Here is a 27,731-nt window from a genome sequence, read left to right on the forward strand (position 1 = left end):
ACCATAACTTCTTTTACCTGTTCTGTATTTTGGGTTCTATGTATACTGCTTGGGGGACAAGTCAAAGAAAGACAAATACCATATGACTTCACTCATATGTGGAATTTAAGAAATAAAACATATGAGAGAGAGACAGAGACAGAGACAGAGAGAAACCAAGAAATAGGTTCTTAATTACAGAGAACAAACTGATGGTTACCATAGGGGAGGTGGGTGGGGGGATGGGTTCAATAGGCGATGGGGATTAAGGAGTGCAATTGTTGTGATGAGCACTGGGTGATGTAGGGAATTGTTGAATGACTATATTGTACACCTGAATTTAATATTACACTGTATGTTAACTGGAATTCTAATAAAAACTTAAAAAAAAAGGCTACTTCCCTGAGATTACTTCAGTCTGACTTTTAATTATGGTCTGTCTGATCTACTTGTGGTTAAATTTCAAAGAGTAAACTCTGGTGTTCAAAAAATGGTCTATAAAAGTGAGAGTATGGGTTTTAATAATGATCTGATAAAAATCAGTTTATTGATTATGCTCACATTCCTTACATTTTTCCCAGATCAACAAACTGTGTAGATTTATTAGTGTGCAACAAGTTGATAGCTTTACACAATCTCTTCATACATTACTGTAATTTACAGCTAATTGACACAACTACAGGATATAGTCCCACAACAATAAAAATATTTTTTTATTTAGAACAAGGAAGCTATTAAAAATTAGAATCATGGACTTACAAGGGAAACACTGACAGATTCATATGGAAGCATAGTTACAAAGTAGGTGTAATGTGCTGTTCTTAAAACAAATTGCCAAATATTCTGTATGCTATGGTTTTTCTTTTGGTTCATCTTGGAACATTTTCATTCCCCCTTTCCCTGTTACACCAACAGTAATACTGCAAGCTTAATATATCAAGGCAGCCTTTGAATATGTTCTCACATTTCCTGCTGTAGCTGAGGAGAATTTCTCAGACAAATGTAGGCCAAAAAGGTATATCATCCTTACCTCAGGATGATGGTTATAAATGCAACCAAATGCAGGTGGGTTTGGCCCACAGATCCAAGGGGAGAATGTTTAGAGATATAAGAAAATGAAAGGTGATTTTTAGTTGTGCAATAACACATGAATACATGTGAACATAAAAATTTATATAGATAAAACTCAAGATCTTTCCTTAATCATCCTCCCTTTATCCAAATCCTTTACCCAGAAATAATCATTGTTTCATGTACCATTACATAAATATATATGTACAAATAATAATCTTTATTGTTTTTATTATTCTGTAATGCAAATCAAAGATCTTTTGTATTGTATTATATATTATATAATATTGTATTATATTGTATTGTATATTATATATTATATTGTATTATGTATTAGATATATATATATTGTATTATATTATATTATATTATATATTATATTATAGATTAATTATAGATTATATATTAGATTATATTGTATTGTATTATATTGTATTATATATTAGATATATGTCTTAGTTCATTATTTTAAATTAATATATAGTATTCCATAATGTTTAATAACTTATCTACTTCCCTACTGAACAATGTTTAAATTGTTTCCAGTTTTCACTATGCTGCAATGAACATCCTTGTGCATGTGAGTGTTTCCATAAAATTACACAAAGAAGTGGGATTGACGGGGCACAGAGTATGTGCATTACTCATTTTAACAGATATTGCCAAGTGATTTCCCAAATGGCTATGCCAATTACACATCTGCCAGCAGTGTGCAAAAGTATACATGTTTCCAGGATGTTTTTCTGCAAATTTTTAGCCTTTTTAGGCTGGGACTAGTAATACTAGATCATGTTGAGAAGACAATTGTCCACACTACCTGCCACCTGATAGGTATTCTGTAAATGGTAGTTCTTTCCCCCTTCCTTTAACCAATTCAAATCTGATGACATCAGCAAATTACATAGAATGAAACTTATTAGCCAAGTAGACTAACTTTTAAGATAAAAGAGTGTACTGAAAAGTATTTAAATTTTTTTAATGTTTATTTATTTTTGAGAGAGACAGAGCATGAGTGGGAGAGGGGCAGAGAGGGAGACACAGAATCTGAAGCAAACTTCAGGCTATGAGTTGTCAGCACAGAGCCTGACATGGAACTCCAACTCACAAACTGTGAGATCATGACCTGAGCCAAAGTCAGACGCTTAACTGACTGAGCCAACAAGGCCCCCAAGAGTCTACTGAGAAGTTTTATAAACTTGCAAAAATTAATGAGAACAAGGATAAGCACACACACACACACATCACATGACAACACATCACATCACACCTTTAGGACACTTATTTATAGTGGTATAGACAGGGTTATTTTATTCAGATGCCAAGACAGTAGTTATTTAAAAGAAAATTGGTGCATTTATACAAAGACTAGTTTGGTCTTAAAATGAAGAAATTACTCAATTTTCTTATATTTGAAAGCCAGTAAATTAATTCCATACTCAATCTTCTTATATTTGAAAGTCCAGTAAATTAATTCTATAACTTATAATTTACTTAATTAGTTTAAGCCTTCATTATTAGAATTAATCTAGGCAAATGTAGCTTTTCCCATTAAACCCTCATGGAAACAGAGGACAAGTGGAGTATTTCCAAAAAGTGAAATATTAAGGTGATAGCTTAATAAGGGTAAAAAAGATTAAGACATGTAGTGTTGACCAGCATGAACTTAAATCATAGCAGTATTAGGCTGATCAAAGGTTCAAAAAACCAACTGAATAGAAGGTTTATTAATTCCAGAAATACCTGCTAAAGAAAACATTTTCCTTGGAAGTCTACAAAATTAAGTAAAATAGTGTGAGTAAATGTCCCAAATGAACATTATCTTAATGATGGAAGTTACTTTCAGTGGCATCTATCTCTAAGCAGGATTGCAGCAAGTCACCCCACAAATAGTCATTGCCTACTCCATAGGAAGTGATAAAAAATGTGAATAAGTGAATGAAGATGTCTTAGTTTCAAAGGCATCCCAGGAAAAGGACTAACTCTCCCACTTGATAACCTACATGAATGTTTAATTTTCAGTGTCACTGATACGTATATAGCTTACTTAAATCCTTCATGTTGAAAACATTAAATTCAATGAATAAGTACGTCTTCTGTGCTTCAGCCCCCTGTGCAACTGTCTTACATACCTTGTAATAAAATAATCAAAGCCTGGGGAAGAGGTAGTGATAAGTATAATAATCTAGTGGAAAGAGTCCTAGACTTAGGAATCAAGAATCCTGGGTTCTACTTATAGTTACACTATCTGCCAGCTGTGTGCCATCAAACAACTGATATCAAACTGATATCAAACAGGTCTCCCTGAGCGTCAGTTTCCTCATATGAGAAATGGAATTTGGGTGTGGGTGAGTGTGAATTAGAAGATAGGAGATGATTTCCAGCTTATTTTTCCATAGATACAAAGCAATTTCAAATCCTTTAAACTTGTCTGTCTTGCTTTCCTTTGATGATGATGATGATGATGATAAGTAACACTAAGAGCTTTCTACGCCAAATAGATTACATAGATTATTTCATTTGACACTTAAAGCAATCCCATGAGGGAGGTACTATTATCATCCCATTTTACATATAAAAGTTACACAAAGATAGGTTAAGTAATTGGCTGAAAATCATAAAGCTAATACTAGAGTGTTAGAATTCCAACTCAAATAGCATGACTCCAGAACTCATGCTTTTAGTCACCATACTTTGCTGGATCTATAGGTTGCTTCATTATATTTTGTTTTTCAAGTTGTTGAACAAATTCTGTTAGATTTGACTAGTTCTTATAATAACAGGATAGATATTTGCATTTTTAAAATTACTATCAAAAGTAACTTTTGAGTGCCTGAAAATAAGAGATCCACCCAAAAGTAACTGTGTGAAAGAATACCCTGATTAAATAACTTAAAATTCTAAAAACTTCAATGGAGTATTTTTTACAGACTGCATGATATATTTACAGAGTGTATGAAAAGGCCTTCAAACTCAATAAAACATTAAATTTTTCTTTACTACTCATATTGTCTAAGTCCTTCAATTTTTGTAAGAAGGCCCTACTTTTTATGTTTAAATATTCAGCACAGTATTGAGTTGTTTATTCCTGTGGCTCACATTTGCCATATACGTAACTATTGACTTGTTGGCTACTATCTTTAGGTAGAGTTTTGGTAAAAAAAATAATTTTGTTTATAATCAGGTGGGCTTAGGCTTAGCATAAAATCCAAGCTGTTTTTCCCACACTTCCTAAAGTAATGATTTTCAACTTGTAAAGTTGTACCAGCCCTCTTCCTCCTTTTCCTTCTCTTTTTCCTCCATTTATAAAGCACATATGACATCACCAATTTTAAGATCAGAGTGGATTAAATCCATCTGCTTTTTGGGATAATTTCACTACATCACCTGAGATAATTGTCCATACCTTGGTATACCCTAAATCAGAGCTGGGAAACTCAAGTTGCCCTAGGAAGGATTCACAAAACTGCATCTTATTTCTGTTTGTTAAAATAGTTATGTTTTTCAGAATTAACAAATCATATGAAATGCAAATGGCCCCAATTTCTCAGTTACTCACCTCAGTGAGAGAGCTTTCCAGTAGCTCAGTGAAGTGCAGAAAGAAGGGAAAGCAGAAGCTGGAGAGGTGTTATTCTTCTTCAGGTAGAAGGAAAACTTTAAAAATCTAGGACATACTCTGAATTCCAGGATTATCTCAGGGCAAGACCTTGAAATTTAGAACAGATACTATTTTTTTTCTTTGATATATTTTTTATACTTTTCACTCTGATAATGGAACATTACAATGGGGAAATCTATCAAATGATTTGCTGAATCTCAAAAATTTAAACCTGTTTAAACTGAAAATACTTTAGTATCTAAGGTTAAGGGTGATAGTTGACATAGGGAAACTATCAACAGCTGGTTTCTAAATCTAGGACATTCATTAACTAGCTGTTATAACTTGGACACGTTATTATTCTGAGCTATTTGAGCCTCAATTTCTTTATTTGTACAGTAGACAATAATACACAATGCATATTTTTACTTGCACACTGTACAGTGGATCTAATATTTTCCTACTTAGTTTTTGGAATTCCAGTGGGTAAAGAATGCATGTAAAAGAATTTCAAAAAAAATACCATCTGTTAATATGAGGCATAATTTTTACTGGATTGGTTACATGTATAACTAAGTAATTTTTCAATACTTGTTATTCGATGGTGGTGAAAGAGATATAAAGCATAGACAGAATATACTCTCTACCCCTACCAAGCTTATAATTATTAGGTGGTAAAAACTATTAGTGTAAATAGAGATACAGTATCATAAGAGCTATGAGGAACTTACTATGAGAGTTTTTGAGAGCTAAGAGAAGATTTCAGCATGGGACAATTTAAGATTTCATCACAAGGTTACACTTGAGGAAACTCTTGAAATATTGTTGTAATTTAAACATATCTAGATTGGTGAGGATGGGGAATGGGACATTTCAGGTATAAGAGCAACATGAGCAAACATTAGGGGCTATATTTAGAGAACAACAGTTTACATTTTGGCTGAAACAGAACACTAGAAGGGGAGTTTCAGGAAGTAAGGTCCCTAGAAGCCAGATAATGAAGGGCTCTGAAAGTCAGACTAAGAAATTTATAGACACTGAGTGTTGCTTAAGGTTTTATTGAAGCAGGCAATGATATAGGGTATTTGTAGGGAATTGAAGCAACTTTTCTAGATAACATATTCTTAGATATAATTATATTTGTGAATTATTTTAAAATAATGTTATGCAGGAAACTATGCATCCCAGCTGAAGTTTGTTTTAGAAAAGAAATGGGTAAATACTATTTTTGAGGGTAAAAATCTTTCCTTGGAAATTTTAAAATACATTTTGGTGTATGGGTGAATACTCAGCAGTAGTAGTAGTTTTTATGAGGGAATCTTGGGGCATATAACTGATGTGCTAAAACAATTACAGATAACTGAGCAAGATTCAATAAATAAAATCACTTCACCTAGACAGAATTTCAGTAACAGGCGAGGTAAAGAAAATATCTTTATAAGCAGACTAATTAGCAGCCTCAAACTATAATTTGCTTAAAGGGAATATCACAAAAAGATCCCTGGGAAATAATATGATGACAGATCAGAGCCACTAACCCTTTAACAGAATTTGCCATAAGTAATAAATATTTGTTCATAGGGGAAAAATATAAATCAAATATAAATGCTTAATGTGACCAAAGAACTAAAATAGAAAATGAATTGGCTTATTAAATAGCTTCTTAATATATACATTATGTGTTGTTCACTTTTTTAAAGAAGCAATCTGTGTCCTACTTTCCATTTTCAGTTCAAAGAGAAGGCATAGAAAGGTGAAGCCCACAAACAATCATAACTATATATCTTTATTAAAGCCATTGCTTACAGCCACATTCAGGCATTTTTGCAAGCCATGATCATAATGTGGGGGGGAGAGAAAACACAGAAAAGCTGGGAGAGAAGGGAGAGGGGAAAGGGGGGAAAAAGAAGAGAGAAAGAGTGTAAGAGAGAATTTCCAGTTCCATCCCATTCCCCAAAATATTTGTTTTGATTTGTCTTTGAGTTTTGATTTCTAAAAAATCTCAACCCTCAACAAGTGTAGAGTCTATGGTGGAGGGGAAGAAGGACCACATCAATAATATACTACTCAGTATTATAAGTGTGTTATAGTTAAATAATATAAAGTGATACTAGGTAGGAGAACACATCTGGGATGGAGGTGGGAGTGGAGTACTACACTGAGGAGAGGGTAAGAAGATTCAGAATTGGAGATGTCTTCAAGAGGATAACTTTCCAGATGTATTTTGAGGGATAGGTAGAATTCCGGAGATGTGAGGGAAGGGTGGCTGTTGCCAGAGTGGGGAATGAAATGAACAAAGGCAGGGATAGAAGGGAGGCAAAATGCTCAGTCTGCTCAAGAAACAGAAAGCAGTACAGTGTGTCCAGAACACAAGGTGGGAGGAAGCAGGTAGTGAGAGATAAGACTGGAAAATTAGGATAAGACTGTTCTAAGGATCTAGGAGATCCTTTGACATCATCATGGTGAGGAGTTTGAACTTAATTTTGGAACTCGATTATCAAATTTTTTGAAAAGATTCTGTATTACAAATGAAATATCATTTTATTGCTGAGATTATAAATTCCATGCTAAGGTAAAATCTCACTTTATTTCTTAATAAAGCTCACTTTATTTCTTACTATTTCTATCAATGTTCTCCTAAAGCATTTATTAACTTTTAAATAACTAAAAATTTAATGAACTTATTATTATCCAGTGCTAGAGCCTTGTATATTTTAATACAAAACAGTCAATACAATCTATAAGAAAAATATTTTAAAAAAGAATTCTGAACAGCAGCAAAAAAGTCAGCCTTCTTTGTAAATAACAAAGTTTTAAAGTATTTAAATGTTCATTATATTATTATTTATGCCCCGGCTTGTGTCAAAAGATTTTAAATGGTTCATAATGGAAGCACATATAAGGAAATGATCATGAAGTATAAGTAAGAATCAGATATCAGATGTTACTGTGTGAGATAAATAAGAGTCAAATGCGTAGACCAGGAATATGGTGATTACAAGTATAGACCTGGAACTAGACTGTTAGATTTAAATTTTAGTTCTACCACATACTACCTATATGAACTTCAGTAAGTCATATAACATCTCACTGTTTCAGTTGCCACATCTGTAAAAATGGGAATGGCATTTGAACCTTACTAAAGTTTAAAATTGATTCAGTAGGTTAAGGGAGATAGGTAGTTTCAGAGAGGCTATGAAACCCAGATCATGTGTCCAAAACAAGGAAAGATGCATTTGGGGGTGCCTGGTTGGCTCAGTCAGTTAAGTGGTTAAGCATCCATCTCTACGTTTCTGCTCAGGTCATCTCACTGTTAGGGAATTCATGCCCTAACTTGGGCTTCCTGCTGACAGGGCAGGGCGGAGCCTGGTTGGGATTTTCCCTCTCTTCCTCCCTCCCTCCCCCTACAGCATGCACTTTCTCTCTCAAAATAAACCTTAAAAACAAGGAAAGACAAAGAAAGAAAGAAAGAAAGAAAGAAAGAAAGAAAGAAGAAAGATGCATTTTGATTGAGGGATGTAATTTTTCATCTTGTTCATCTTCTTAACCATTTACTCTGTCAAAAAGTGAGGTTCCAGGAAAATCATGTAGCTAGAAGGATACATACAGGCATATATACATAAAAATATTTCATTCATTTCTTTTTAAAAAGGTTTATGAATTTAATTCTCTTTTTCCTGTAAACTTATACTTTGAGCATTTATGGCTTCATTTTTATTTCATTTTAATCTACCCATTATAGCTGATCATGTAAATTGACAACACTTTGATCACACATTTGTACCACCATAAATTTTCTTGAATGTGATGATCTTAAAGGTATTTCTATATTTAAATGAGTAGCCTGAATATACAGATTTGCAGTGTCCTGTAGAACACTCTGCAATGGTGGAAATGTTCTATATTTGTGTTATCCAATATAGCAGCCACTAGCTACATATGGCTGTAGAACAGTTAAAATGTGGCTAGTGTGACTGAGGAATGGAGTATTTAATTTTATTTGATTTTAATTAATTTAGATATAAATGAAAATAGTCACAAGTTACCCTATTAGAAGTGCAGCTTTAGAAGAAACATTAGGTAAGAATCAGACAGCAAACAAGCTTTAATGTTCAGTGTCACTACATTTTAGAAGAATAAAACAAAACCACAAACTAAAAACACTCCATCTAAAATATCAAAGACACTAAAAACATGGGAACTTCCAAATTACTCTTTCTAAAGGATACTTATGCCAGTAAACATTATAAATACATCCCTGCTATTCTAGCATTTTGATCATATACCATGAGTTTTAGAAAATTGTTTTAATGATTTTCCTCATTAGTCTCTCTTAGCTAGTAGAGCCCTAATAAGCCTTTCAAGCATATGTCTTTACCCAATCTTTCCAGTGTTAAAAAAGCTCTTATTTTATACCCTATTCATTATCTATTATTTTATTTTGTCTGTGGCGCTAAGGGGTTTTTTGGCTATATTTTTATAAATCAATGATAAAATCGGAAAGAATTATTGAGTGCTCTATGCCAGGTAGTGTGCTGGACACCGTGACATGATATCTTATTCAATATTTACTAAAACCCTGAGGAAAGGTATTATTGTCCCCACTTTACCCATAAGGACACTGACGTCCTGAGAGGTCAAGTAATTTATTCTAGGCTCTAGGACTTAATACTTACTGTGTGTTAGGCACTATGCTGTGTGTTTTCCATCATATGTTATCGAATTTGACCCTAACAACTATCCTATGAGTTAAGTATTATTGTCCCATTTTACAGATTAAGCAACTGATCCCCATAGATAGCATGTCCCTGAACCAGGAATTAAACCTAAGACATTTAAAACATAAGTCTACATTCTTAGCCACTACACTAGATTGTTTCATAGTTTTGTTCTGCTAAAGTCTACCTTATCACTGCCCATTTATTATTTGCCTCTCTATAAGCCATTCCAAATAGATTCATATTTATGGACATTTTCTCCACACAGTGTTTTTTTGTGACTCATATTTTCAATCTGAAAAATATGAACCTCTTCAGCCAACATCTATTGGCTTTCATTTTCTTACTGATAATTTTATCAAAGAGTTCAAGACTTTGGTGCCGTAGATACAGGAGAGATGGCAAGACTTCTGGGAATGACAATTAGGTAAGAGATTACATTCATAGTATAGGACTTTGTTTTCTAAATATTTGGAAGCTTGTTGAAATGAATGGAACTCTCATGCTATCTAATTTGAACTTTAAAACTTTTAAAAACTAATAAATAATATAATGTTCCAAGAAGGAGTCTTAAAATGACTGTGAGAATCCCTGAACATAATAATAGTGACTTAGGAACAGTTTAGGACTAACAGTTTCAAAAGAGGCAATGTCTTTAAAAACCACCTGACATTTATGCTGGCAGAATTTGCCAAGGCAAACTGCCATTTGAATAAATTTCTTGAATAGTAAAAAAGATGCTTTTGTTAAAACCTTTCAACGTTAGTAACATGGTTAAATGCCTGCCTTAGGTTATTGTTGAATGTTGTTCTGAACTTTGTACAGGAAGAAACATATAAATTCTAATGATATTTTTTTAGATGAAGCAAATACTTCCTTGATTTAGAATAAAATCTGTAATTCTGTTCTCATGTAAAGAAAGCAATAGGATGTATTAGAATGTACTAGTAATAGGACTTCTTCCCCTCATCCCTTTCCTCCAAAGGGAATTCCTCATATAAGAGACTTTCTCTTCCTTTCCTGAAGGAACCTAGGAGAAAAAATAAAGTGTACAGTCTCTTTGTACATGCTTTTTGTCTTTAAAAACTAGAAGTATATATATGCTCCATTGGAAATCAAAAAAAGATGCTATTGCCATAGCTGTTATTGTAAAAAAAAAAAAGTTAGCTAAAAAATATTTGTTTACAAAAAGTTTTTACTTTTATTTATTTTTTTAAAGTGTGCTCCAAATTTAGGAGGCATTCTGTTTTTTTTTTTAATTTTAACGTTTATTATTGAGAGACAGAGAGACACAGAGGGGGAGACACAGAATCCGAAGTAGGCTCCAGGCTCTGAGCTGTCAGGGGGAGCCCAATGTGTGGCTCAAACCCATGAACCGTGAGATTATGACCTGAGCCAAAGTAGGTCACCTAACCAATTGAGCCACCCAGGCGCCCCCAAAAGTTTTTACTTTTAAATGGGGTTTAACAAACAAAAAGCAGAATCAGACCTATAAATAGAAAGAACTGATGGTTGCCAAAAGGAAGGGGTGTGAGGGTATGGGCAAAATAGGTGAAGGGGAGTGGGAGATACAGGCTTCCAGTATGGAATGAATAAATCACAGGAATAAACAGCACAGGGGCACTTGGGTGGCTCAGATAGTTAAGTGTCCAAGTGTCCAACTCTTGATTTAGGCTCAGGTCATGATCTAACAGTTCCTGGATTCAAGCCCCCCTGGAGCCTGCTTGGGATTTCTCTCTCTCCCTCTCTCTCTGCCCCTCCCCCCACTCACATTTTTTTTATAATAATAATAAATAATAAAAATAATAAACAGCATAGGAACTATAGTTAATGATATTGTAATTATACTGTAGAGGAACAGATGGCAGCTATACTTGTGGAGAGCATAGCATAATGTATAGAGAAGTTGAGTCACTATGCAGTACACCTGAAACTAATGTAGCATTGTGTCTCAGCTATAGTAAAAAAAATTAATAAAAATAAGTGGGATTTAAGAGCATGGCAACTCTCCCGGTTATTTTACCATGAATTACCGAACAAAGAAATTTGGATCATAGCAGTTAAAGGACCAGTTCACCTCCTTTCCCCTTGCCATGCCCCCTCCCCCACCTTTCCAAATACACACACAAGGAAAGCTTGTGAGTGCCATGGCCTGAAAACAGGCCCAGCAATTTATCAAACCTCCCTTAAATAAGAGACAACTGCCATGGGAATTTTTACCCAGCAATTAGTTGCACTCACGATTTCTATGGCTTTATTTAATTGTAAGCAAAACAAGGCTGACCAAAGCTGAAAACATGGGCCTCTTTATCCTATGACCTCATTCCATTTTAAGGCAACCTACTTCCCTGAACAATCATTCACGTTATTGACCACACCCTTGAACAACAATGTATCAAAGCAACACACCTCTCCACACAGACGAGGAAATTTTTCTGATAGTGTATAAAAATCCTGGCACAGTGAGGGAGCTATCCACAATCTTTGTAACCAAAGAAAAGGGGAAAATATCACCTAAAGTTAAGCCCAAGCTGACTAATTATTGATAGCAGAAGTTATCAATAACACACATAAACATAGATTCTCCCCGGGAAGCTCTCTAGAGTTAAATTTGGTTTCAAGTTTTAAATTCAGAAGAATGGTAACCCATGCAGCACACATATTAAGAGGTCCCTTCTTTCACCAAAACTTATTTTATTCAATAAAATATTGATGGCCAAAGCACAAAATTATATTTAAAAATTAAATGTAGACATATGGAACACTTACAGACCACTTCCTACACATCTATCCTCAACATGGATTTTCTCTAGGATAAGCAAATGGTATTTATCCAAATAATTACTATGTTTTCTATATAATAGGCATTTAATAAATATTCAGTTCAATTAATGACTGGTATTAAAAAATATTTTATTTTGGGGACACCTGGGTGGCTCAGTCGGTTAGGCATCTCACTTTGGCTCAGGTCACGATCTCATGGTTCAAGAGTTCAAGCCCTGTATTGGGCTCTGTGCTGACAGCTCAGAGCCTTGAGCCTGCTTCGGATTCTGTGCCTCCCTCTCTCTCTGCCTCTCCCCTGCACATACTCTGTCTCTGTCTCTGTCTCTGTGTCTCTCTCTCAAAAATAAACATTTAAAAAATGTAAAAACACTTTTTTTATTTTGATTCAATTCTCTCTCATGCAAAAGAGCTCCTTTGCATACATGGAAAATATCTTAAACTTCATGAAAAGCTAATTAGTAGATGGGAAACATATATGTTCACTAATTTTACATCAATGGTATTCATTAAGACAGTTTTTCATTTTGTGTTGATAATGGTAAGCTAATATTTAAGCTTTTTAAAAGGTTGAGTTGTAAAATGTTTTATTTTGTTTTGTGTAGTTTCTAGAACTCCATTTATTTACAAGATCGCGTTCAGTTTTAAAATGCATCTGTGCCTTTGATTACCCTTGTGTTTGATTTTACCTGTCCATATATATAAATCTGGTCGTTTTAATTCTAGCATTAATTTATGTAATTTCATCAGCAACTGCTTTCTACATTCAATTTTCTCTGTTCTATCAATGAGATAAAACAATAACTGAGAGAATAATGAAATATATCTATTAATTATAGATGAGAAACAGGGCAACATTATATCTGGAGAAATTTAAAATATTTATATTTATAAACCCCATCTGAGTGCACAAGAAAGCAATAGAGGAAAACAATATACTAAAAAGAAACAGAAAATACTAAAGTGCTGCAAAAAGCATTTGGTTAAATCTAAAATGTCTACTACATAAGCTAAAATTAAGATTCAGGAAACAAAGAAGAGTGACAATTTCAGTTTCTCAAAGGGAACATATTTTACTACTGACAAGTATATTTTATTATTTATTTATTTAATTAATTATTTATTTATTTTTAAAATGTGTATTTATTTATTTTGAGAGAGAATGAGCAGGGTAGGGACAGAGAGAGAGGAAGAGAGAGAATCCCAAGCAGGCTCTGAGCTGTCAGTGCAGAGCCCAAAAGAAGACTCGATCCCGGGAACCATGAGATCATGATCTGAGCCCAAATCAAGAGTCTGACGCTTGCCACCCAAGCGCCCCTATTTATTTTATTTATTTTACAGTAAGCTCCATGCTCATCATGGAGTTTGAGCTCACAACCTTGAGATCAAGAGTCACCTGGTCTACTGATTGAGACAGTCATGTACCCCAATTATATATTTTTAAATCTTATGAATTATCTGAATGTCATCCAAAACACCAAAATGCTAAAGGCAATTAAAGTAAAAGTTTAACTGAATTTATGGTAAGCAACAATTGATTATAATACACAGGCCTAGCTGCCAGGATGACAAACTCTAGCCTCAGAATAGTTGCTACATACCAACTCAAAATGGCTCTAAAGTATGGCATGTTAAAGAGAGACTTTATTAAAACATGAAACAAACAAAAAAAGATTTTGAGTAATATGTGCTGTTTGATTTTTCTTGGCATGGTACATAATAAAGCTTCTGCCACATCTTACCCATTACATTACCAGGAAGGTAATTTCATATAAAATCTAGGTTCTACTTTACACAATGACATCCTGTTAAGAAATAGGGAGAAAGAAAAATAAAATAGAAGAGTTTCTTCATCACATTGTTTGTGACAGCTACCTAAATAATTCTTGCCAAATTATCTTTTAGTGGATTTGTGAACGCCCTTTGATATCTAACTAGGTTTGAAATTTTATAGTCAAATTTTCTTCTTGTTTCACTAAGGGAATGAAACTTCTTAGTTTTGTCCTTTACTAAATATATAGAATTTCACTTACCTCATCCTCACACAACCTTTTTTTTTTCTTTTCAATTAAAAAAAACTTCAAACTTCACAACATTCTCCATTCCAATCTCTTATCCAAGTTTTTGTGGCAATACTTGATTTCCCTAGGGTTCTTTATAAATTTGTCTATGGGAAACTGTGCTTCAGGATGGCAATAGTTTTATAAGGATTGCTTTAGCAATTGCCAGATAGAAAGAAGAAAAGTCTTGTAAAAAAGCTTGACCAGCTTGGTCCTGGGATTTTTAAAAAGGACAGTTGAACTAAGGAGTATACAATAAAGTGATCCTAAAATTTGTTCTGTAGTCAATATTTACAATTTGTTAAATTTCCACTCTTAAATTTTTATCTATATTTCCTTTACTAGCAAGTTGACAAGAAAAAGGGTTAATGTTTTTAAATAACTATGACAGGGTGATTTTAGCATTTCTATGATAATAGTAACCTGTTTTTGCATTGTTTTGGGGCTACTAAGGAACATACATGATACCCACTTTGTTGTTCATTAACATCCTAATACTAAATATTAGAATTTACATTTGCATTATTATTATCAGTTATGCAAAGTAGTATTTTTTTTATCTTTATATTTTCTTCCTTTGACTTCAATACAGGTGGAAGTTTTTTTCAACTAGAAAATTACCTACAGTAAATTCTGGATTTTTTCTTCATAATTTTCCCCCCAAATTAAGCTAGGCACAAAATGTCAGTAAAATTGTGGTCTTTGTAGTTGTTGTGTTATCTAGGTCTTTCAAAATTCTTTAAAAAGTTTTATTATATACTTTAGAAATTTTGCTTTATATTCTACTTTACATTGTGGTTTTTGGGAAAATAACCCATATTATTCCAGATTTATACAAGAATCCAACATCAGATAATATCATCCCAATGGTTGCTTTTTGAACTTTTTACTGTATAAATTTTATCTTGAAAACATAATTTTAGTTTAGACAGATGTTTCCAGAAAGCTTAAATTCATACAAATTTAATGTAAAGGGATTCAAAGAATGAAAACAAACAGAGCTGTTAATTTTACATAGTCTTGCAATGTTCTTTTACATTCATTGGCAAGATTATTAGCACAGATACTAATGCTAAATAGCCCCTTTAAAAGCAAATTTATTTTATTTTAAAGGGTGCCTTAAAGTTCTGCCTTTTTAAACTTTTATATAACAATTACTTACATCTTGCTTTCCTCAGTCCTATATCCACTCTTTCAATCCTCTGTCTGCCAATATTCATAAATTATTCACTTTGGCTATACAAGAACCAGTGTGTTGTTTTCAGAAGATGAAACACATACAGCAATTTGAAATGATATTTGTGCCTATCACTTATCCTGGAACAGCATTTGCTGAACACAAATAGTTGCTCATCACTCCATATAAGCCATTGCCCCTGTACTACCATATTTGATATTTAAAAAAAATCTATTTGTTTCTGAAATCAAGTGAATCAGTGGGAACTTACTCTATAAAAATCATTGTATTTAAGTTGGGGATTGTTTTTGCGGTAAAGGCAAATAAATACTTCGGGTCAGATATTCCAATCAAATCCAACAAAAAATGAGTCATCGTATGCTCTAGTTAGATTATAAAACTCACTGAAGCTGTTAAAACAACCACAAGCACTAGGAAGTGAAAAAACAGCAAGAGATGGAATTTAGGTGACTGTACATTGCATATATAGCTGCAATCCACCAAGAGATAACATCCTGTAGAACAGAGGCAGAGAAGCTGAAAGAAAAGAAATGAGGTTGAAGACATCCCCTATGAATTTGGCTTAACTATCATTGTGGTACCTGAGAATGGTTGCTCCAAACCAAATTTTGGTAGGAGGAGGCAGTTTTGAGAGGGGAGAGCACTTCCTGTGAGTTGATGGGGTCCAAGGCCTGAACCACCTTGTTCATGGGCCCACTGTAGGTTCTCACTCTCTCATACACTACATTTTTTTCTGGAAGGTGCTGGGTTTGGCTTGACTGATGGTGGCAGTGGTAATGCTGGGTTTGGCACTGCGGCACCTCTGGGGGCTGCTGAGTCCCACAGCTACTGCTGCTGTTCTCATTCCAACAGCTTGAGCTCATGATGTTCTCAGTGGTCAGCAAAGTACTCCACAGACACTCTCCCTACAGAAAAAACAGAGAGAGAGAGAGAGAGAGAGAGCGCTCATGAATAAGGGTAGGAAGGAAGGCAAGCATGCACATGTAGAAGCCATTTATCAACCCCCTCTGCTTATAATGGTGCCCAGGAGAGGTTAGAGTTACCTGAGCAGCAGCAGGAGCAGGTCTGGCAGCTTCAGAGGAGGCAGCAGGTATTTGAGTGCAAATGAAAAGTTGAGTCACCCTGTGAGATTGCTCCAGGAAATGGTACAGACACACCCCTCAGGGGTGGATTCACCTGGCAGGTTTACCTACCAGGAGAGGCCCTGCTTTGCCACGGAAATTCAAGGCTGCATTTGAGTAGGTAAGAGAGTTTGAAAAGAACAGAAATGTGGGATTTTTAGGGCTGAAGCCAGAGCTTCCAAGTCCACAGGCTTGGAAATTCATTTAACTGTAAATAGGCAGACAAAGACATGCTCATGCCTAAATTTACTAGAGAAAAAAAGTCACAAACATCACATGAAAGTGACTTACTCATGGTTCTTAAGCTTAGCAAAGAAAATTACAAGCATGGGTGTTATCATTCCAGAGTCCCAGACCAAAATATAAGGTATTTGCCTAAGGACACCCTAATTTTTACATATAAATTTGCATTCTTTGCAAACCCCAGCTGGTAATTACAGTTAAGGGAGATTGCTTTGGGGTCTACTTCTAGCAACTCTAATTTATGGGCCTGTGCATCTTGAACCAGACCTAGTATGACTTTCTAATGTACATTGAACTGTGCTCAGCACTTATTACTATTTTAAATTAGAGATCATAATGCATACCTACAGTGATTTGTTCATCTCAGAGCATAGCCTAGTGAGACAGGGACCAGGGGGTGACCCCTCCAGGAACAAAGGCGCTGGCAGGTTCCATTTCCCTTCCCCAACCACAAGATAAACAATGGCTACCTGCAGGAACAACACCAACACTCACTACCTGACTTGCTTGCACCAAGCCCTGCATTCCCTGCACTTCAGGGGATCCACTCTTCCCAGTCACACTGGCCTCAGTCCTGGCACAGTGGGCCTTTCCTCCAGAAACCTGGCCCCAAATCTGTCAACACCACATCTTCTGAACTGTGTGTTTTGTGGGAACTCAGTCAGTCAGGCAGCAGCAGGGGCAGGTCCCATTTCACAAGCAGACCACTGCACCTTCCTAAAATGCACTTCACCCCTGCTGGGGGCCAAACATTGTCCACAATAGGCAAAGAGAGCATTTGCAGACAACCAGACTGAATGAAAAAGAGGCCAAGACAGCAGGAGAGCACATGCAACACACATAGGAGACACTCCCTGAAGCTCAAGGCCCTGGGGAACAGGGGATACTGCACTGAAGGACACTATAGGATCTTTTCTTTATAAGGCTATTATTGTTAACAACAAGAGAAGCACCTCACTTTCCTAACACACAGAAACATATACAGAAAGTAAGACAAAATGAGACAGAGAAATATCTGCCGAATAAAAGAGCAAGACAAAACCATAACAAGAGACCAAAGCAAAATGGATATAAGTAACATGCTTGATAGAGAATTTAAAATAATGATCATAAATATACTCACTAGATTGCAGAAAAGAGTGGAGGGCATAAGTGAGACCCTGAACAAGAGATAAAAAAGAACCAATCAGAGATGAAGAACATAATCAATGAAATAAAAAATACACTTGAGGGGTGCCTGGTGGCTCAGTCGGTTGAGCATCCGACTTTGGCTCAGGTCATGATCTCACAGTTCTTGGATTCAAGCCCCGCATCAGGCTCTGTGCTGCCCACTTGCTTAGAGCCTGGGGCCTGCTTCGGATTCTGTGTCTCCTTCTCTCTCTGCCCTTCCCCCACTCACACTTTGTCTCACTCCGTTCCTCAAAAATAAATAAATGTTAAAAAAATAAAAAAAAATACACTTGATGGGGGTGCCTGGGTGGCTCAGTAAATTAAGCGTCTGACTTCAACTCAGGTCATGATCTCATGGTACATGGGTTCAAGCCCCACATCAGGTTCTCTGTTGTCAGCACAGGGCCCTCATCAGATCCTCTGTCCTCTTCTCTCTCTGCCCTTCCCCCACTCATTCTCTCTCAAAATAAATAAATAAAAACTAAAAAAATACACTTTATAGAATAGATAGCAGGCTAGATAAAGCAAAGGAATGAATTAATGATCTGAAAGACAGGCAAATGGAAAGTAACCAAGCTGAGAAATGGAGAGGAAAGAAAATTATGAAAATTGAGAATAGCCTTAGGTAAACAGTGATGCCATCAAACGTAATAACATTTGCATTATAAGGATCTCAGGAGAAGAAGAGAGAAGAAAAGGGGCAGAAGATTTGTTTGAAGAAATAATATCTTAGAACTTCCCTAATCTGAGGAATGAAATAGATATCCAGATCCAGGAAACACAAATTTCACCCCTCAAATTCAACCCAATGAGGTCCACGCCAAGACACAAAGTAATTCAAATGGTAAGAAGTAGTGATAAAGAAAAAAAAATTAAAGCAGCAAGAGAAAAGAAGACAGTTAAATACAAGGGAAACACCATAAATCTAACAGTGGGTTTTTTAGCAAGAATTTTGCAGTCTGGAAGGGTAAGTCATGATATTTTCAAAGTGCTGAAAGGGAAAAATGTGAAGCCAAGAATACTCTATCCAGCAAAGCTATCATGACAGAACAGGAGAGATAAAGTGTTTCTCAGACAGAAAACAACTAAAGGAGCTTGTGAGCACTAAACTAGTCATAGAAGAAATACGAAAGAGAATTCTTTGAGTGGAAAGGAAGACCAAAAGTGAGAATATTAAAAGTAAAAAAAAAAAACACAAATGCAGTAAAAATAAATAATTCTTTAAAAATCAAAGGATTTCTAAAATAAAAAGATGAAAAATATGACAATATACACCTAAAACTTGGGGCGGGTGAGAGGAGTAAAGATTGGGCTTAAACCTGATAATCAACTTAATAAAAGACTGCTATATGAAGAAGATGCTATATAAAAACCTAACAGTAACCACAAATCAAAAAGTTGTAATAGATATGCAGAAAATAAAGAGAATGGAATCCAAGTATATTGCTAAAGAAAGCCAACAATCCATGAAAGAGATAAGAGTTGAAAATGTCTGAAAAAAATCTCTAGAAACAATCATGAAACAAGTAACAAAATGGCAATAAATACATATCTATCAATAATAATGTTAACTATAAATGAACTAAACACTCCAATTGAAACACAGGGTGCCAGATCAGATAAGGAAACAAGATCCATCTATATGCTGCTTACAGGAGACTCATTTCAGACTTAAAGACACTTGCAGATTGAAAGTGAAGAAATGGAGAAATATTTAATGTGCAAATGGATGTCAAAATAAATCTGGAGTAGCAATACTTATATAAGACAAACTAAACTTTAAAACAAACACTTTAACCCGAGACAAAGAAAGGTACTATATAATAATAAAGGACATAATCCAAAAAAAGGCTACAACAATTGTAAATATTTATGTACCCCAAATGGAAGCAACCAAATACATAAACAGAAAGAACTAATGAATAGTAATACAATCATAGTAGGGGACTTTAACATCCCATTTACAATGATTGACAGATCATCCAAACAGAAAATCAAGAAGGAAACAGTGGTTTTGAATGATACACTGAACCAGCTGGACTTGACATATTCAAACTTTTTCATCTTACAACAGAAGAATACACATTCTTTTCAAGTGCACATGGAACATCCTCCAGAATATTAGGTCACAAAACAGGTCTCAACAGATTTTTAAAAAGTGAAGTAATAAAATGAAACTCTTCTGACTACAATGTTATGAAACAGAAATCAATCAGAAGAAAAAATCTGGAAAGAGGACAAATACATGGAGGTTACATAACATGTTACTAAACGATGAATGGTTCAACCAAGAAATCAAAGAATAAATCAAAAAGTACATGGAAACAAAACAGTCCAAAATCATTGGGATGTAACAAATGTGGTTCAGGAGAAAAATTTATAACAATACAGGCCTACATCAAGAAGTAAGAAAAATGTCAAATAAACAATCTAAGCTTACATCTAAAGGAGCTCAAAAAAGAACAACAAACAAAATCCAAAAACAACCAAAAGAAATAAATAATAAAGATTAAAGCAGAAATAAATGATATAGAAACTAAAAACAAGCAAAACAAAGCACAATAGAACAGGAAATGGGTTAGTTAAGATGGCTCAGTAGTAGGGGGACCCTATGCTTGCCTTGTCCCTCAAACACAGCTAGATAAATATCAAATCATTCTGGACATTCAATAAATTGATTTAAGAACCCAGAGAACAAACTGCACATTTATAGGGAGAAAAAACAACCATATTGTGAAAGGTAGGATTTATGAAGAGTTGATTTGGGGTAGAAAAGAATTGTAGGTGTTGTGGAAAAGAGGGAACTCTGATCATGGAGGGAGGACATAGTGAAAGAGATTCAGAGAAATAGAAAGCAGCATGCAGGGGATTACACAAGAAAAACACCTCCCCATAATCATTGACTGGGAAAAGGAGAGGGGCTGAATATTACGAGTTTTTACAAACAGCAGAGCTCAGAGTCTGAAGTTTTAGAAGTCCACAACATTGCCAGGGTCTTTTCTGGTAGAAGCTTAGTGGTATTCTTTTGGGGAAGGAGGACAGAAGCCCAGGAGCATACAGTGTGGTCTGAGGATCCCCTAAGTCATACTGAGAGAGACAGTTCTTGTAGAGGTTCTTGGGGTTCAGCTGGGAGAAGAGGCGCTGCCTTTCAGGGGACAAAAGAGATGGTGGTCACCAGTGAGAGGCTCTATTAAATAGCATAAAAGCAGAGGCACCTGCAGAAGGCAGCTAACCTGGAAGCCAGCTTTTGGCTGCACTTTACCATAAACTCTGAGCCCCTGCACAGTTGTGTGACCGCTTTTCTTGGATAAACTGGCAATGGTCACAGGGCAGCAAGACCATCTCCCAGAGGATCAGTGCAGGTCCACACTGTGCTGGATCCCTAAAACATGGAGTTTTGAAACCCAGACATGGGCCTGAGATAAAACACAGGAGCACTGTGCTGTCAGGCAGGCAAATGGCTTAGACATACACAGGGTGAAGGCAGGGTTCTGATGGAAACTTGGGGCACAAGATTGTTCATTCATTTGTGAGCACTTCCTGAACAGTGGCATGAGTGAACTCCCCTCTCTGGGGATGAGAGAGAGAGAGGTGATGCCATTTGCCCTGACCCTGGCACCTTCATCTCCCCTGACAGACTTCAGTGAGCAACCCAGCGCCCGGTAAAGGCTGCATCTGCTTACACCAAGCCTCAACCCACTGCACCTTGCAAGTGCATATTTACTGGGACAAGTTGGCCTGAGAACCAGCACAACAGGCCCCTTGCATAGGAGACCAGCACAAACCCCCTATACCCACCAAGTCCCTGATTTTAGAGTGCTGCACTTCAGCTCTAAGGGAAATAGGATTTGGCCTTTTCTAAAAAGCAGACCAAAACACACGTAGTTAAAACTTGCAACACACTGGAAAAGGTCCAAACACTCCCCATGCAGGGAAAGAGAAACTCTACAGAGAACTGATCTGAGGGAAAGAGCAGCCAAAACACAATGGCAAAGTACACACAGCATATACCAAAAAAACTTCCTGAAGCACCAGGCCCTGGACAGCATATGACTTCTTTTTAATATAACCATTCCTCTCAGGAGCAGAAAACATTCAGGCTTTCCTAACACAGAGAAGACAGAGATCTAGACAAAATGCCAAGATGAAAGAATACCTCCCAAAAGGAAGAACAAGAAGAGGTCATAATCAGGGATCTAATCAAAACAGACGTAAGTAATACACCTGAACCAGAATTTAAAACAACAACCATAAAGATACTAGTTTGGCTTGAGAAAAGCATAGAAGACACTAGGAAGCCCCTTCTGCAGAGAAAAAAGAGCTAAAAACTAATCAGACTAAAATAAAAATACTGTAACTGAGATATAAAACTGACTGGATGTACTGAGAAAAAGAATGGAAGAAACAGGGGAAGGAATTAGTGATATAGAAGATAAAATTATGGAAAATAATGAAGCTGAAAAGAAGAGGGAAAGAAAAATATTGGAACATGAATGTATACTTAGGGAACTCAGTGACTCCATAAAGTGTAATAACTTTTGTATCATAGGAGTCCCAGAAGAAGAAGAGAGGGGAAAGGGGGCATAAGGTTTATTTGAGCAAACTATAACTGAAAACTTCCATAATCTAATGAAGGAGACAGATAAAAACGAGGAGGCACATAGAACTCTCATCAAAGTCAACAAAAGCTGGTCAACACCAAGATATGATATAGTGAAATTTGCAAACTACACAGATATGGAAAGAATCCTGAAGGCAGCATGGGAAAAAAATACTTAAGCTACAAGGGAAGACAAATAAGGTTAGCAGCAGATTTCCTCACAGAAACATGGCAGGCCAGAAATGAGGGTACGATATATTCAACGTGTTGAATGGGAAAAGTATACAGCCAAGAATACTTTATCCAGTAAGTTTGTCATTCAGTATAGGAGAGATAAGGAGTTTCCCAGACAGACAAAAACTAAAGGAGTTTGTGACCACTAAACCAGCCCTGCAAGAAATATTAAAAGGGACTCTTTGAGTGGGAAAGAAAGAACAAAAGCAACAAAGACTGGAAAGGAATAAAGAAAATATCCAGAAACAACAACTTTACAGATAATACAATGGCACTAAATTCCTATCTATCAATAATCACTCTGAAGGTAAATGGATTAAATGCTCCAACCAAAAGAGTATCAGAATGTATAAAAAACAAGACCCATCTATACGCTGCCTACAAGAGACTCATTATAGACCTAAAGACATCTGCAGATTTAGCAAGAGGGATGGGGAACCATTTATCATACAAATGGACATCAAAAGAAAGATAGATTAGCCATACTTATATAAGACAAATGAAATTTTAAACTAAAGACTAACAAGAAATGAAGGACACTGTATCAAAATAAAGGAGTCTATCAAACAAGAAGATCTAACAATTGCAAGTGTTTATGCCCCTAACTTAGAGAAACCCAAATATATAAATCAGTTGTAGCAAACATAAACTCATTGGCTTCAACACCCAACTTACAACAATGGACAGATCATCTAAGCAGAAAATCAAGGAAACAAAGACCTTGAGTTACACACTCGACTAGATGGTCTAAACAGATATATTCAGAACATTTCATCCTAATGCAGCAGAATACTCATTATTTTTGAGTATACGTGGAACATTATCCAGAATAGATCACATATTGGGTCACAAATCAAGTCTCAACAAGTACAAAAAGAATGAGATCATACCATGCATACTTTTAAACCACAAGACTATGAAACTTGAAGTCAACCACAAGAAAAAATTCAGAAAGACCACAAATACATGGATGTTAAAGAACAAGTTACTAAAGAATGAATGGGTTAACTAGGAAATTAAGGAAGAAATTTAAAAATACATGTAAGCTCAGAGAGCTTTCCCTCTAAGGTCAGGGAAAAGACAGGGATGTCCACTCTCACCACTGTTATTCAACATAGTATTGGAAGTCTTAGCGTCTACAATCAGACAACATAAAGAAATAAAAGACATCCAAATTGGCCAGGAGGAGATCAAACTTTCACTCTTCGCAGATGACATGATATTCTATATGGAAAACCCAAAAGACTCCACCAAAAACTGCTAGAACTGATTCATGAATTCAGCAAAGTTGCAGGACATAAAATCAATGCACAGAAATTGGTTGTATTCCTATACACCAACAATGCAGTGACAGAAACAGAAATCAAGGAATTGATCCCATTTACAGTTGCACAAAAAGCCATAAAATACCTAGGAATAAATCTAACCAAATAGGTGAAAAATCTATACACTGAAAACTATAGAAAGCTTATGAAAGAAATTGAAGAAGACACAAAGAAATGGGAAAAGATTCCATGCTCCTGGATAGGAGGAACAAATATTGTTAAAATGTCAATACTACCCAAAGCAATCTACATACTCAATGCAATCCCTATCAAAGTAACACCAGCATTCTTCACAGAGCTAGAACAAATAATCCTAAAATTTGTATGGAACCAGAAAATACCCCGAATAGCCAAAACGATCTTGAAAGAGAAAACCAAAGCAGGAGGCATCACAATCTCAGACTTCAAGCTATACTACAAAGCTGTAATCATCAAGACAGTATGGTACTGTCACAAGAACAGACACTCAGATCAATGGAACAGAATAGAGAACCCAGAAATGGACCCACAAACACATGGCCAACTAATCTTTGACAAAGCAGGAAAGAATATCCAATAGAATAGACAGTCTCTTCAGCAAGTGGTGCTGGGAAAACTGGACAGCAACATGCAGAAGAATAAACTTGGACCACTTTCTTACACAATACACAAAAATAAACTCAAAATGGGTGAAAGTCCTAAATGTAAGACAGGAAGCCATCAAAATCCTCAAGGAGAAAGTAGGCAAAAACTTCTTTGATCTTGGCTGCAGCAAAATCTTACTGAACACGTCTCCAGAGGAAAGGGAAACAAAAGCAAAAAAAAACTCCTGGGACATCATCAAAATAAAAAGCTTCTGCACAGCCAAGGAAACAATCAGCAAAAGTAAAAGGCAACTGACAGAATGGGAGAACATATTTGCAAATGACATATCAGATAAAGGGTTAGTATCCAAAATCTATAAAGAACTTATCAAACTCAACATCCAAAAAACAAATAATCCAGTGAAGAAATGGGCAAAAGACATGAATAGACATTCTTCAAGGAAGACATCCAGATGGCCAACTGACACATGAAAAAATGCTCAACATCACGCATCATCAGGGAAATACAAATCGAAACCATAATGAGATACCATCTGACACCTGTCAGGATGGCTAACATTAACAACTCAGGCAACAACAGATGTTGGTGTGGATGCAGAGGAAGAGGATCTCTTTTGCATTTTTGGTGGCAATGCAAGCTGGTGCAGCCTCTCTGGAAAACGGTATGGAGGTTCCTCAAAAAACTAAAAATAGAACTGCCCTACGACCCAGCAATTGCACTACTAGGCATTTACCCACGGGATACAGGTGTGCTGTTTCGAAGGGACACATGCACCCCCATGTTTATAGCGGCACTGTCAACAATAGCCAAAGTATGGAAAGGGCCCAAATGTCCATCAATGGATGAATGGATAAAGAAATAGTGTATCTATACAATGGAGTATTACTCGGCAATCAAAAAGAATGAAATCTTGCCATTTGCAACTACGTGGATGGAACTGGAGGGTATTATGCTAAGTGAAATTAGTTAGAGAAAGACAAAAAATCACATGACTTCAGTCATATGAGGACTTTAAGAGACAAAACAGGTGAACATAAGGGAAGGGAAAGAAAAATAATATAAAAACAGGGAGGGGGACAAAACGGAAGAGATTCATAAATATGGAGAACAAACTGAGGGTTACTGAAGGGGCTGTGGGAGGGGGGATGGGTTAAATGGGTAAGAGGCATTAAGGAATCTACTCCTGAAATCATTGTTTCACTATATGCTAACTAATTTTGATGTAAATTTTTAAAAATAAAAAATAAAAAAATAAAAATGTAAGCAAATGAAGATGAAAACACAACAGTCCTGAACCTTTGGGATACAGTAAAGTCGGTGATAAGAGGGAGGTATATATGATTATAGAACTGCCTGAAGAAGCAAGAAAAGTCTCACGTCTTATATCTAAATGAGCTACAAAAGGAACAGGAAATAAAGCCTGGAGCCAGCAGAAGGGAAATAATAAAATTAGATCAGAAATAAATGATATAGAAGCAAAAAAAAAGTAGAACAGATCAACAAAACTAAAAGATTGTTCTTCAAAATAATTAATAAAATTGATAACCCCTAGCCACACATCAAAAAGAAAAAGGACTCAAATACAAAACTAAACAAAACAATAACCATGAATGAAAGAGGAGAGATCACAACCAACACCACACAAATACAGTTTTAAGAGATTTATGAAAAATTAACTGCCAACAAATGGGACAATATGGCAGAAATGGATAAATCCCTAGAAACATACAAACTACCAAAATTGAAACAGGAGGAAATACAAAATTTGAACAGACCCATAACTGGCAAAGAAATTGAATTGGTAATCAAAAATATCCCAACAAACAAAAGCCCAGAACTAGATAGCTTCCCAAGGGATTTCTACCAGATACTTGAAGAAGAATCAATAACTATTCTTCGCAAACTTATCCAAAAAATAGAGACAGAAGGAAAACTCCCACTAATTGTACAAGGCAAATATTACAGTGATGCCAAAACCAGACAAAGACCCTATTAAAAATTAGGACATTTACAGGCCAATATCCCTGATGAATAAGGATGCAAAAATTCTCAACAAGTTGCTAGGAATTCAAGTCCACCAGTACATTAAAAGAATCATTCAACATGATCAAGTGAGATTTATTCCTGGACTTCAGGGGTTGTTCAGTATTTGCAAATCAATCAATGCAATACACCATATTAATAAAGGATAAGAACCATATGATCCTCTCGATAGATGCAGAGAATGCATCCATTCTTGATAAAAATCCTCAACAATGTAGGGATACAGGGAACATACCGCAACATCATAAAGGCCATATACAAAAGACCCACAGCTAATATGATTCTCTTTAGGGAAATACTGAGAGCTTTTCTTGTACAGTCAGGAACAAGACAGGGATATCCACTCTCACCATTACTTTTTGTATATGGTGTAAGAAAATGGAGCAGTTTCTTTCTTCCAGCACTATTTCCTAAAAAAGACTGTTTTTCTTTCCATTGGATATTCTTTCCTACTTTGTTGAAGATTAGTTGGCCATGTATTTGTGGGTCCATTTATGAAATGTAATATTCTATTCCATTGACCTTTGTGTCTGTTTTTGTGCCAATACCATACTGTCTTAATGATAGAAAATAAACTGAGAGTCAATAGAGGGGAGTGGGTGGTGGATAGGCTAGATGGCTGATGGGTATCAAGGAGGGCACTTATTATGATGGGTGGGTATTCTTTGTAAGTGATCAATCACTGAATTCTATTCATGAAACTTATATTGCACTGTATTTTCACTAACTAGAATTTAAATCAAAATTTAAAGAAAGAAAAAGAGAAAAAAGCTGAAGCCACTAGACTCTACCTCGCAGGCTATCAATCAGAATAGAAGGAGATAAAGTGTTTCCCAGAGAAATATTATAAGAAATCATTATGATCAAACTAACCTTACAAGAAACACTAAAGAAAATTCCTTGAATGTAAAGAAAAGGTCATAATGAGGAGTTAGAAAAAATTCACAGGAAATACAAACTATAAAAGTACTAGATTATTAACTTATAAAATCAGTGCAAAGGTTAATG

At 35.6% G+C, this 27,731-nt stretch overlaps 1 protein-coding gene across 1 annotated transcript in view; it reads right to left on the reverse strand.

Moving 5' to 3' along the window:
• Window positions 1-16,494, reverse strand: part of POF1B (POF1B actin binding protein) — a 120,086-nt gene extending 103,592 nt beyond the window's left edge. The window contains exons 1-2 of the mRNA XM_047845070.1: window positions 16,446-16,494; window positions 15,984-16,307 (exon numbers count right to left, since the gene is read on the reverse strand). Of these exons, the coding sequence (XP_047701026.1) occupies window positions 15,984-16,265 (282 nt within the window). The 5' untranslated portion in view covers window positions 16,266-16,307; window positions 16,446-16,494. The remainder of the gene's footprint in view (window positions 1-15,983; window positions 16,308-16,445) is intronic.
• Between the last annotated feature and the right edge of the window lie 11,237 nt (window positions 16,495-27,731).

This window comes from Prionailurus viverrinus, chromosome X (assembly GCF_022837055.1).
Source record: "Prionailurus viverrinus isolate Anna chromosome X, UM_Priviv_1.0, whole genome shotgun sequence".
In the NCBI taxonomy this organism is placed as follows: Eukaryota; Metazoa; Chordata; class Mammalia; order Carnivora; family Felidae; genus Prionailurus; species Prionailurus viverrinus.